Source organism: Terrapene carolina, unplaced genomic scaffold (genome assembly GCF_002925995.2).
Source record: "Terrapene carolina triunguis isolate 2854851 unplaced genomic scaffold, T_m_triunguis-2.0 Scaffold247, whole genome shotgun sequence".
Taxonomy (NCBI): Eukaryota; Metazoa; Chordata; order Testudines; family Emydidae; genus Terrapene; species Terrapene triunguis.
The window spans coordinates 10,675,161-10,689,579 of NW_020664598.1; the positions used below are offsets into that span (position 1 = coordinate 10,675,161).

At 37.1% G+C, this 14,419-nt stretch overlaps 1 protein-coding gene across 1 annotated transcript in view; it reads left to right on the forward strand.

Moving 5' to 3' along the window:
• WASHC3 (WASH complex subunit 3) overlaps positions 1 to 14,419 on the forward strand; it is a 36,772-nt gene that overhangs the window by 7,375 nt on the left and 14,978 nt on the right. Inside the window, exons 4-6 of the mRNA XM_024208145.2 lie at positions 3,133 to 3,198; positions 4,707 to 4,838; positions 8,252 to 8,362. Of these exons, the coding sequence (XP_024063913.1) occupies positions 3,133 to 3,198; positions 4,707 to 4,838; positions 8,252 to 8,362 (309 nt within the window). The remainder of the gene's footprint in view (positions 1 to 3,132; positions 3,199 to 4,706; positions 4,839 to 8,251; positions 8,363 to 14,419) is intronic.

Genomic DNA, 14,419 nt, shown 5'->3' on the forward strand with positions numbered 1-14,419 from the left:
CACACACACACACACACACACACACACACACACACACACACACACACCTGCCAGTTGATGTTTATAGTTGCCAGTCTGTTGTAGCCTGAGTCAATCTAATGGCCAGTTAGATTGAGCACGAGTGAGGAGCTGGGCTCTTGTCAGTCACGATCTGATGCTCTGAGGCTTTGCAGGACTGAACCCAGAGTTCCATGGCAAAACACCCCAGTTTTATAGTTGTAAATTTCCATTTGAGTCCATGCATTTTGCAATGTCATCCTGTAATCATTAGTCTTTAAGTGGTGTTATCATTTGATGGTTATTGTCAGGCTTCCCATTGTTATCTTCCATTTGTTGTCTCGCCTTCGGGGGTGCCTGCCTCACCTCTGAGGTCGTCAATGCTGCTAACATGTTTAGCATCGGATACAATGGATGTTTTCTGATTATCTCCTGGTCTTTCCAAGTCTCTCACTTTTTCTTGACCATCTGGACATTTGTGATGGCTTTCACACCTTATCTTTTCCTGATGCATGCATTCCTCATTCACACAAACAATCTCTTACAGAAACCTTCAAAGGTATACAGACAGCAGTATTGTATATTCAGCAGAATACATTGTAAATCAAGCCTTGCTAAATCTTATAAGTAAAACAATTCACATTGGGGCTTCAGGCCCTCAACATTCCTCTAATCCCCTTAACATAGATACAATACAAGATCCTGTCTCTTACTTACTAAAACCTTAAAACAAAGAAATGTATATTTAACTAGAGTGCCTAATTTGTAATACATATAGGAAACCATAGCAGACATTATAAATTATCCTAAAACAAAAGGGTGACCATAATCAGTCATATGGATTGTTCTGGTCTGTCATTCCTTTGTGCTATTCAAAAAGGGTGGCTGACAGGATGAAATCAAATCATACATTAATTCTCATGGGACATTATAAAATCCAGCTCCTACATTAGACGTACACATAGTACATTACCAAGAAACTGGGAGTAAGGAGGAAGATGATGGAGTTTCAGCATTACCTCCTTCAGCATGGCTCAGCCATTAAAAATTTGCTGTGGCTTATTTGAAGCAGGGGCACTAGGTCCGTTTCATAAATCTGATCCTACTTCATTGCTGGATAATGTAACTATCCAGTATCACCAAACTATCGAACTTTTGTCTTGCTTCTCTTTCTCGCTCCTTCTGACTCCATTTTTTAAAGAAGGTAATGATTTAAGATGTGTTTTTGTCCTATAGCTTTAAAATTACTTTGATTTAAAAAAATTGACATGTAGTTAGTGCATAATGTGGGCCAGTTTTTAGTTTCTTTTCTTTCAAACTGCTAAAATCAGCCGACAGCGACAGGTTTTCAAGGGGAACTTAATGCCTATGAAAATGTTCCATATTGACAGCACAAGAAAGTTTTCTGGTTAGCCACAGGCAGCACCATGCAAGCTGTCTTCCTTCTGAAAGGGCTTCTTCTGAAGATGAGATGTTAGTTCAGTCTCAATGTGCTTTCTTGCCTCATCATTTTTGCTGAGGGTGTCAGTAGTAGCTTTTTTGTGATTGTCCTTTAGCTTGCTTTAGAGTACCAAACAGTCTTATCCAGTGGTAACAATTTAGTCAAATTGGATTTGACAATACAGATATGAAAGATTCTGTTATCTATTAATGCTGTCTTGAATCATCCGCCTGACTCTTATATGTAATATTTGGCTACTTTGCCAGCATAAAGAGTTGAGGAGGAGAAACTAAACATAATTCTGGATTTTTAGCAGAGGAAGCTCTTGGTACTTGTGGCAGCTTGACTACCTCAATAGAATTTTTGTCAGTACTCTAAAATCTAGGAGATTTCCGTGAAGCCATAGGACCTCAATATCTCCTTTAGGATGCCTATTAAATACACACTTTCCAAAACGGAACTATATATTTAATCAGCACACACAAAAACTGTTAAGTCTCATGTGCAAACTACATATTTTAAACGGTGGGTAAATATGTATTTTGTGAAATATAAATTCATTTTTTTTATTAAGTACAAAAATTATATTAAATGTAAAGGCCCCGACTTAAATTGGCAAAAGCCAAGAAATTCAGAGTTGAGTCTGACACTGTCCTTAATTTGAATTTCCTGGCTTTTGTCAAATTAAACAAGACGTGTAATATTATGTAGCTACCTTCGTATGTACCCCCATCACATGATTGTGGCTTGTTTTTTCTAAATAAACAGCAGATTAATTTATTGTAAAGAGCAAAGACTCATCTGTAAACAAGTCAAGAGACTAATTTTTGTCACACTCTGCCCCTCTTTATTTCTCTAAAGTGTTGGCAAGGATTGCCATTTTTTGAGGTTTTAAAGTTCTGCTTATGAGCTGGGCAGAATCTTACTAGCATGCCAGAATGCAGTCAAAATGCTACATATCTGCTACCCGACTTTACTATGGTCTGGCTAGATATGGCAATGGTTAGATAAAGAAGTGACGGTTCTTGTGGATTAATTTTTTTAAAAAATATAGGTTACATTTTAAAAGAACTTTATACAAAAATTGCTTGTGAGATGGAACTGGACCATGGTAAGGTTTTAGTTTGTTCTGGCTTACTAACGGTTTTGACTGTAAATGACTCCCATTCACTTCCCTGTATTCTTTCTGATTTCTCTTTTCTCCTCTAGTCCCTCCTCGTATGTCAGTTACTTATATATGCGTCTCACCTTTTATCTTTCACATTTTTGATATAAGTTCTTTGAAGCAAGCAACTTCGAGGATACAGTATGCCTACTTCATTACCCCAATACCTGAGTAAGATTCATTAACTATTGTTCTCATTTGCATGTAGACTCTCTATATATACCCATTACTGCCTGTTGGCAGCATTGCTATTAATGGGGAAAGGGCTGTAGGTAGTAAAATTACTTTAAATGCCAACACATGCTATATAGGAATCAAATGAAGCAGTGTCTAATGGTGTACAGTTAGTACACTTCGTTCTTGTTCTAACAAGGGTTGCCACGTCACTTATTTTCATCTTCAGTATGCTGAGGACAGAAGTATATTTCTTGTGTGTCTACATGTTCCTTGATTTACCATCACCAGTTTTGGATTTTAAAAGGGCATTGAACAGTGCTTGAGTCATGTCTTAATTTTTTTTCTCTCCTAGAAGTTGTCAGCTCTATCTCTCCGTATCCAACAAATTGAAACAACGCTTAACATTTTGGATGCAAAGGTGTGTATGTGTATATAGAGATGTGTTTTGGTGGTTTTTGTTTATGATGCTCAAAGTCTAACTTCCTTATAATTAGCAGACTTTTGCACTGAAGTACAACTGTCATCAGAACTGTGCTGTAATGGAATTTAATGTATTAAAATAAATTGTCAGAATGACAACTTTAAATTACAGCTCAAGCTAAATCAAAACTTGCTTCAAACTCTTTACTTTCTCATGCTTTACCACTTAATGTACAGTTTAAACAGTCGTGGAACACGGAACAAAGGAGCAGGCGGAATTTGGATGAAAAAATGTATATCCCGTATGACCAAAAGATACCGCTTTGTAGTCATTTACTTACAAATATATTTCAATTAATTAGAAAAAAAGATATAAAACTTAGACCCAATCCTGCTTTTGGTGACATTAGTAACAAAACTCCCCTTGATTTCACTAGGAGGAGGCCCTCTGTTTGGAATTAACTCAAACTTTGAAGTGCAAAAGTTTAAATAGAAGCGGAAGGTTCCCATGCATCTATATATTTATCTTTCTTGAAGGTTGTGAAATAGAAGCATTGAAAAATCCTGCTTGTACAGGCTGAGTAGGAGGGTTGTCTTGGATGAATATCTAATGCTGTCAACATCTGCAGAATCTAAGCAATCATGAATGACTACGTATTGTCATTATAAATGACATTGAGTAGTTACTGGTCCAAGGAAAGAGAACCAGAATGACTCTTTAGCCTGGCGATTAGTGTACGCACTTAGGATGTTCAAGTCCTTTCTCCAGTGTTTGTTTGTTTATATATAGTGGAACAGTTTCAATAGGAGACACTGAGACCAGCCTCAGAATATCTTGTAGCCTAGTGGTTCAAACACTCTCCTGTAATGTGGGAGACTCCGGTTCAAATCCTTTCTCCCCCTCGGGCAGAGGGGCAAATTGAACTTGAGTCTCTCACATCTCAGATGACTGCTTTAACCACTGGGCTAAAAGTTATAAGAGAGGCACCGCTACTCAGTATCTAAGTCCTGAAAAATATTTTTGGGGCCAAAATAATTGTGAACTTGACATGGATTTACCATAATTTTGAGTCAAATGAAGCACACTTTTTGCGAATTAACTATTTGTCTAAAAAATTTCACGCAACTCTAGTAGACCAGGCCTGAATGAAGAAACTCAAAACTATTGTCTTGCTGACATGGCTACTATCCGTTGAATTTCTTACTAGACTGGTGTATGTGCTGACTTCTAGGTAATAGGAATACATGTTATCGGCTAAACTTAAGATGTTACGATCACGGGGGGAGGGATAGCTCAGTGGTTGGAGCATTGGCCTACTAAACCCAGGGTTGTGAGTTCAATCCTTGAGGGGGCCACTTAGGGATCTGGGGCAAAAATCAGTCCTTGGTCCTGCTAGTGAAGGCAGGGGGCTGGGCTCAATGACCTTTCAAGGTCCCTTCCAGTTCTAGGAGATAGGATAGGATATCTCCATTAATTTTTATTTGAAAATTGTCTTCTGCATTCAGTTGTCATCTATTCCCGGCTTGGAAGATGTCAAGTTTGATGTATCGAGTGCAAATATGAACAGTGTTACAAATGGTCCAGTTCCACAAGCCTCTACAGATCAGCACTCAGTATCTGTATCTCCTCAGTCAGAAGTAAGTATCAAAGTATAAAAAATATTCTTCTTCCTGGAAAGTGTTTCCTCTTGGTTGAACAAGATGGAGCGAACAAGTATGTGTAAGGAAAAAATCAGATCAAACTTTAACTCTATAATATATTTTCCATTTCATGTTATTTAAGTGTTTGTTGTTGTTTTTTAAAAAGCTTCTTACACTTTTTTGTTAAATTATGTTTTAAGTCATTTAATAAATATTATACTGAGAAATTATTTCCTACATTTTTCGTAAATCCCATTGAAAGGTCAACTTGAACTAGGTAGGTAAGAAGGGTCAGGGAACGTCATGCATGAGATTAAAATTTCAAATCCCACCATTCCAGTTCTACAATTTTTTTAGAATCTGATCTTTCAGCTGAAACTAACAAGTTTCTAGCACATTCTATTGCAAATTCATGCTTGCCCTATTAAATCCTCTGTTTATTAGAGGAGCACTTTTACTATAAATGATTGTCAGCATAAAGGAGCTAGATATGCTTTACACATGCTCTCGGTTTATTAAGAATTAGCACTCCTGTTGGCCACTTCACAAAGCAAGACTCTCTTGCCTTATTTTTGAGATAGAGAAGTGATGGATTTTCCTGATCATTTCACCCTCAGTCTCCCACTCTTCTCTGTTTTATAGCAATTACAGTGTAATAGCTTGCCTCAGCAAAGAGCATGGATAAAGTCTCAAACTTGGCAGGAGTTGCTGTGAAGTGACAATGGCTGCAGTATTGAAAATCCAACAGATTGTTGCTCTTCCTGGCTTATTAATACTTAGTAACTGTAGATTCATCTGCAGAATTGTGGTATGAAATAATCTGTCTCACTTTTAGACACATTCTGCTCGTTTACGCTGACCCTAAAGGGAAATAGCAAAGTAGAAGCAAACGTGGACAGTTTCTTAGGCAATACTGCACAATCAGTCAATACTTAGCCGTTCTTTTCAACTTTTCTCTGAAAACTTCCACTGACTCTGCATTTTAAAGCAATACTACATATTTCTGAAAGTGGGCTTCAGGTTCATATCTTCAGATGGACAGTTTAACAACAAATGTGCAGTTTGACATAGTCTGGTAGAATGAGTTTAATAGCTTAACCTTTTTCTGTCCTCCCAAGTCCAAATATTGGAGATCAAAATGATAGATGAGGGAAACATTAGTGCAAAAAGCTAATGTTCTAATTATATTAGCCAAAAGTACTTTCTTTAATCTTTTGTATTTTTTTTTCATAACTTTAAGTGAGAACACTCAATTTATATGGGGAATAAGTTAGGACTAAAATCAGAGTCATTTGGGAGTTATTGGTATGTTAGTATAAAGAAGTATTTTTAATTTGTGCCAATGTTCACGATTTTAAAATCTAATCAAATGCAATTGAAATTTGTTCTCTCTATGTATTCCGCCTACAAACAAAACAATATGCTTGACTCAAGTTTTTTTTAAAGATTTTGAATTTTTCTTTAATCTGGTATTGTGGGTTTTGTATTCTCATTATGTGTAATGGATATTACTGTTAAGATTCCTTATGTTTAACTGAACAATACATATTTAAATGTTAAACAGATATATCAATGAAATTTTACAAACTGTTTTAAAATTTCTGACACAACTGTCAAATTATTACTTTAAAAGCTAGTTGTGTCCAATCTTTGTTGATTCTCTAGTATGTATGGTCACTTGCTGATAACATGACTTTCGAACACTTGGCACAGGGGTTTAATAAAAAAAGGTAGTTTATACATTTTACCACTAGAGGGTGCTACACAGATTACTCAAATAGCAATTAAAATGTTTTACCTAATGTAAAAATTTACCATTTTACTCTTATCCATTAAAGGTAAAAAGTACAACATGGGGAAATTATGAGCTAGATAGATATCTCAGGATTCTGATGATGAGCCACTGCCACTTTGGTGGTGGTGTCAGAGCCAAGTCCAAGGGGTAGCATCAAGTAGGCATCTGGCAACTGAAAATGTCATCTTAATGTCCTGTAATTAGGGCTAAGGATGGAATGAATTTTACAAGTAACCTTAGTCCAAATTGACTGACATTACTTGTAAAATTCGTTCTGTCCTTGAAATTGACTAGCCAAGTTAATTTTTTGTATTAAAGAGTTTGTAGACATTTGCTTTTAAATTTTTTTTAAAGATTATAGTTTGGGGGCATTTTCACAATTTCTCTGCCACCTGCCAACTGTGATTTTTGTACAGGGCCTTACCTATAATGTAAGCTTCTCAGAAACTTGTGTAGCTTTGTCCTTGATTCAGACTGTGACAAAGTGACTCACCAGTCAGTGCACCCATCTTGTGGCTGGATGTGGTGGTGTCAAGGTTTTCCTCTCTATAGCCTTGTTGATCCACCCACCGTTCAGGTCTTCACAGGGATAAAAAAAACACGTGGCTGTTTGGGTCAGCTGCCTTGAGGTCGCAAGGTTCTGGAGCTGTGAAGTTGTGGTGTAGACATTCGGGCTCAAACTGGAGACCAAGCTCTGGGACCATGTAGGGGTGGAAGGTCCCAGAGTTCAGGCTAAAGCCTGAACATGAACACAGCAATTTTTAGCCCTATGACTCGGAGTCAGCGGACCTGGGCCAGCCGCGCCCATGCCATGTATCTTTCATCCCTGTGTAGATATACCCCCAGTCAGCTTGCTTTGTCTAGTGACTCTGTCCTCCAGCCAGGTCACTTTTTAGTCTCACACCTTTAAGGTAAAATTGAGTCCAGTCCAGTAATAGTCCAGCAGCCATGTGCTAGAACTAAAGCGAGATTCTAGACCCACTAGACCTCATGAACCTTGCCTGGTGAAGGTCCTGGACCTTTTGTTGATGGCTTGAAGGGGAACCCAGTCTCCCTCTATCCAGGGTTCCAGTGTTCCCTCTAATTTTTCCCATCCATGTGTGGAATGAATTTTGTTATGTGCACCAATATGGAGGTGATGTGTGACACTGGGGCAGAGGGTTGGGGTGCAGGGGGTGAGGGATGCAGGCTCTGGGGTGGGGCTGGGGATGAGGGGTTTGGGGTGCAGTGGGACTCCCGGGGTCTACGGTGGGCAGCTCTCTCTCCCTGCAGCAGCACCTGGGCACCTAGCCTCAGTAGGTCGGGGCCAGGGGAGGGGCGCCTGTCCCCTGACCGCAGCAGCTTTTTCATGACTTCTTTAACACACAAACTTTGAATATAATTAAATTTATGCTATTGAAAACAATTTCTCTTTCAAAAATATATTGTGACAAACACTGTAATGAAAGTAATCCCAAGTGGCAATGTGTGTACATGTAGAAGTCTATAGTCTGCCCATTGGGGCAAAGAGGAGATAATTTTACCTTACTCCCAAATCTTATTAGCTGAACTCTACTTGTGTACTCCTGGTCCGTGTTGTTGCTCAAGATTTACATACGGTGTTCTCTGTATACAGCAGAATAACATACATGAGATAGGACAACAGAAAACAGAAGCAGCAGCAGAAAATGTCATGACTGTAGCCAAGGATCCAAGATATGCCAGATATCTCAAAATGGTTCAAGTGGTAAGCCTGTTTGTTCTTTCTCTAGTTTCATTTGAAATTCCTTTACATTTTTTATGATGAAACTGTTATATAGCCATATATGAATATAACTGATAGTTTCTTCGTTTCCAGAGGTTTCCTAATTTACACAAACTTATTATTATGGTAACTTCTGACTGTTGCACCTATCTGAAGGGCAGATAGGATATCACAAATTAAGTTGGGAAAATATTCAACCCTTTAGACTGAGGGTTCTCAAACATTGTTTTAATGTGGGCTGCTTCTGAATAGAGTATCTTGTAGATCATCACCTCTGTTATTCACCTCTCCCATTCATGCAAGATCTGACCGCTACGGTAGCATTAAGTGTGAAGGTAATAGGAAAATGTGTATATTTTAACTCTTTTATTATTTTGGGGGAGGGGGGAGGAATCAGTCTACTTTTGCTCTTCATCTGTCCCTCACCCATTCTGTTCCTCTCTCCTCTTGTTTATTTTTCTTTCTCCCTTTACTGTGGACATACATACTGCTTTGCAGCTGGGTTCTCTTTATCCTGGGGTATTTCTCTCTTGATGTCTGGCAGCTCCTGTCTCACTGATAGCTCTGGTTTCCTCTTCCCCTTAAGTAGCATTGATTCCATGTGAAGGCAAATAGTCTGGATGTTGCTCCATGTTTTCAGCCCCATCTATCAAGTGGTCCAGGCTGTTCTTAGTAATGAAAAGTCTAGAAACAACTTGAAACAGAGGAGCCAGCACCATTTGACCTGTAAGTGCTCCACTGAGCACCAGTGGCCCCATTTGAAAACCACTGTCTTAGATTACATATGTAATAGACTAATTCTTCTTAAATTTACGAGAATAATGCTATAGTGAAAGGAAAAGTATGTTCCTGCTCTTACGTTCCTCCCTCCCAGGGAACACTTCACTGGTCTCTCTTATTTTTCTAACAATTGTAACTCAAGTGCTCCTCACGACTTTAACTTGCAGAAAACTGTTATAATCAATTGAATATTCATATGTATTGCATTTGCTGTGACATAAGCCTCTTAGCTCAATTTATACCTTTATAAAAGCTAGAATAAATCTTATGATCTCAGGCAAAGTAAAGCGTAACACTAGATCTAGTTATGGATCCAAAACTGCTAGACTATTTACTTGTCTATTCAGATATCCGCCACGTGCACTGGAGCACATTTCTGCTTAATTTTCTGTTACAGTGGTATCATTAATAGAGCTTCACTTTTTATGAGGGAATGATACAAATGAGTCTTGTGGGTGTTGTTCAAAACCAAACATTGATGGGCTTACAAAGCCTCTGTGCAAAATAGTGGTTGCTGACATGCCATTGTGAACATCTGTGGTAAATTTCACACCTTTGGTTTAGTTACCACCTGAGAAACCCATCTTCCTTAAGAACAAAGTATAAACTTTACAAATCAGACATCTTAAATTTAGGCTTTATACCTTTTTTTTAGGATTTTTGTTTTGGGGGGTTTTCAGGGTTTATTGTTAACAATTTTGAGTTCTCTGTAGATGTCCAAAAATTGAGATTTTGGGGAGCTTTGTCTTTGTACACTGGTAATAAGTAATCTCTTTGTAATGTGACCTTTTAGTGCGCACCAGTGGGGTCTGCATGCACCAACTGATGTGTAATACATTAGTGCACTTTAGAAATCACATTCCCACAGTCATATGATTGCCCTTAGGTACAAGTAACCATTTCTATTGTTGTTTTTTCTGTGTTTTATTGGATAAGTACTGATATTTATTTATTATTTTTAATACCCCATCACACAGATGCAACACGGGTACCACTACACCAGAGATTTTATGGGTAGGCAAGTTTAAAAAAAATCAATCAAATTGCAAAACTGTAGAAGATAGACACCCCCGATTTTATATTTTATTGGTGTTAAACCTAAAATCAGAAGCCCCATTTTTGTTGGCACTTCATGTATAAATAGGGCATGAACAATTCTTAGATTTTTTTCCTCTGCTTATATACATTTGAAATATCTAATGTAAATCTGATTTTTCCTGTTTTGCTAGAGGTCATAGAGATGTGAATTACAGAACCAATCACTCAGTTCATCCCTTCTTCCTTGCAATTGAATTAACTGCAAGCAAAGCACTCAAGATTCAAACTTGGTGCAGTTTTTGGGATCTACCACCAGACCTCAGTGCTGTCCCAGAAATTTTCTTTTGATATTTTTTTGAGTAACAAATTGGCAGTTTATGGCTAGTTTATTACAAGCTATTTGGAACACTTTGGGGTCAGTAGTATTGCTGGGAGAAGAACATTAGGTTAACTTGTTGCTTTAATGCTTGATTTATTAATAGTACGGTACCCAAGTCTTTTATACGTAATTACATTGATTTTAGTAACTGAGTGAGATCTCACTTTCCACATTTATCCTTTGTACGGGCAGTCCTGGTTGCTCCCTTGCCAGCAATAAATGGTGCGGTAGGAAAGTCAAACTTCCATGCTAAAAGTGAATGTGCTTTTTTTTTGTATTTGCCAAGACAGTCTGTTCAAACAAATATTTTTAATGAATTATATCAGTTCATGTAGCTGTTGCCAGCAGTGGTTGTAGTACTAGGTAAGTTCTGTCATAGGGTGACCAGATGTCCCGATTTTATAGGGATAGTCCAGATATTTGGGGCTTTTTCTTACATTGGTGCCTATTACCCCCCTCCCCCCACCCTCTGTCCTGATTTTTCAAACTTGCTATCTGGTCACCCTATTCTATCATGAAAATATGATTATAAATTACTAAGCAATATGTTCATTAAGTAGCAAAGCTGTTATGAGGATAGCTGTTCTCTAAAACAATAAAATAGCTAGCTTGTAGGCCTGGTTTGACCAGGTAATGTTTATACATTTACTGGATGTACACTTGTAAAACTGCAGTGATCCCCTGAAAAGCAATGTAATATTTGCTACATTCGATTTTCAGTATAAAGCTTCCTTGTACGTGTCACATTTTATGGATTAATGTGTTCTTACACTGCTCATAAAGCATTAATATTTCATGTAAACTTGTTTTGCAAGGAACAAATACTTTTTTCGTGAATTATAAACAGTAAATATGTAATTACAAGATAAATACACTTCTACTATCCAATTCATTCTACATGTTCAAAATAGTAATTACCATTTTGACTTAGCACAACTACCCAGTAATATTCTTCTACATTTATAGTGTTAGGCTGGGATTTTCAAAGAAGCTGAAGGAGTTAGGTGCCCAAATTCTGTTGAAAGGCACTCAAATCCCATTGAATTTCAATGGTATCTGGATACCTAACTCGCTTTGGCTACTTTTGAAAATCCCAGTCTTAAAACCTGTGAAGAATACAGTAATGTCATAAATATATAGTATGTGTTACTAAACTTAGAATAAGATACAGGTTTACTTGTTCCCTATAAGAGAGTTTTAATGTATAGTATTCATAGTATGTAAAATTAATTGCGCTTAAGACTAGCTTTGTAGATGGAGGAGGTGTTGGTTTGCTACAACATTTTTGGTTTACCCTAGAGATTAGCCTAAATAAAATTGATATTTAATCTTAAACACTAAAATCCCTTAATCATATGATTATCGCATGCAATTGCTACTAGGCAGAGTTACAGTCATTTGGGTGCCTCAACTGTACATTCCTTGCCTGAACATGTTTTGGATTTCTTTTAAATGTAACCTTAACTCTGAATTTCCTGGGTTTTATAATGCTTGGTTTTGGGAAAATTACAACATCCCTGTAATACTTTTTACCTTTAAGTTACTAATACATGCACTCAACTGCGACTCCATCTTGACATAGTTCTTAGTTTAGGAATTTACATTGGACGTCAGCAGAACTTAAACACTTGGATATAATAAAGTATTTCATACTTTGTCTTCATGTAGGCAAGTGTAGCAATTGCATACAATGTTGAAAGTGCCAGATTGAAGGCAATGAAAAATGAGGTACTCTATTCAGTTTAGGTGCCGCATAGTTAGTGCAAGTGCAGCTTTCCCTACCATCTTGTCATAACTGTGTGGAGGGACTGCTTCCTGAGATAGAAAGAATAGTTCGTTTCCATGCCTGTTCAGTCATTTACTTTTCTAATGCTGTGAGCAAGTATGCTATCTCATGCTCCACTGAACATCTGCCCATCAGGTACTGGACTGAAACCACCAATTTATTTTACATAGCCCACTAATCATCTCTCAGTGGGTAGAGACTGGTGGTAAATGCTGACCTGGGCTAGACATAAATGGATGTAAATAAAAAGTCTATCATCATTCTAAGCCATCCATGCACAATGCAGCTTCTATTTGTATTACATTTCTGTAGTAATGAGGACATTGTTTGCATCATAATTTACCATAAAGTTCCTCTTTATGAACACAGAGGTCATTCACTTATTTTAAGAAACATTTAGCAAATATTAGAGACAGAAAAAACCCTTGGGCAGAGAATTGCTTGAAAAGTTTTGTTGTTGTTGTTTTAAGTTCAAATATGTTTTTACTGATTTATGAAAGAAGCATCTGTAGTGGTGATCAGATTAAAAAATATTTTATCTTACATTTTAGAAGAAACACACCTACCTTGCAATAAGTCTTTAAAAAATTGGTCGTGAATAGAAATATTTTTCAAATCTAACAACTTCTTCACAAAACTCCAAACTAGTAGTTCATATTTTTTGAGGATCACTCAGTTTGATATAGTCTTAAAATTCCCTTCATGTTGGCCATTAGACACATTGTTTTTACTTGATTTATAAATCTAGCATTTGGTGTGTTAAATTAGAGTATTGGCAAATAAAGACTTTTCACTATATCAAAGGATAGGTATGTATGTGTGTTTTCATCTTAACCGCTTCCAATTTCTCGTGAGATTGATGGAAGCTGTGGGTGAAGACTGTCCTTAATATTGTTTTTATAATACAGTATTCTTAGAAATTCTGAAACACAAAATTCTGGAAGAAAACATTCTTCCAAATAAGACATAAAAATGCCTTTACAGAGCCAACTTCTGTTGGTGAAAGAGACAGGCTTTCAAACTATGCAGAACTCTTCTTGGAAGTTGGTCCGATAAAAGATATTACCTTACTCACCTTGTCTTTCTAATATCCTGGGACCAACAAAGCTGCAACAACACTGCAAACAAAAATTCTTTGGGCACTTACCAGAACCCATCCTTACTGGATTTATGTACAAAATCTTTGCTGATATATCAAAACAGATAAAATACTATATAGGTTTTGCCATATCTGATCAGACCTGTAAGTCTGGTATTTTTGTTCAGCCTGAGTCAATATTTATGAATTCAGAAAGTGAGTATGGGTTCCCATTTCACTTGGCTAGGCTGGGGAAAGGAACCCTAGAAGTAGCTGAACGTACACACACGAGTTAGGCTAGGGATGTTTGTAGTATCTACAATTCTCTCCTGAATTTTAGGATTCATAAGCCCTAGAAGCTAATTGTTTTAACAACTGAATTAGAAAAACAGAACCATTTAATCTTTTGCACTTGTATTGTAGCAGTTTCAGAAAACATCAGACTTGTCAGCTTCTACATGAATTTGTTATTTGTCACCTGTGATGAAAATACATAAAAGGTGTAAGCTGGTGAAGCTCCTATCCAGTTCTAAACAAAAGCTGTACACAAGTAAAAAATTCACTTATCCTGGGACTTTTTTTTTATTAACAGGTAATTCCAAAATATTTTGTAGCTGTGTATAACTCCAAAGGGTTTATGCATTTAAAAAAACCAAAACTTTGGGTTGAAGTTTCAATGTGGCAGATGGCAACAGAGCTGTGTGACACCCAGTAATAAAAATAAACTAATCTATATCTGACACTATTATAAACTCCTGAACTTAATTGTTTGTTGGAAGTGACCACTTATATATAAAATTAGAGTTGTGATTTTTTTTTTCAATGCAAGCACACATAGGAAAATGTTAATCACAGCAACAGAATTAGCATTGCTATCGTTTCACCAGACTGGGCACTCTATGTTCTGTCTACTGTGATGGTAGTACAGACATGCTTCTCTAATCCATCAGTCATGGCTGCCTGCTCTTTTTTTTTTAC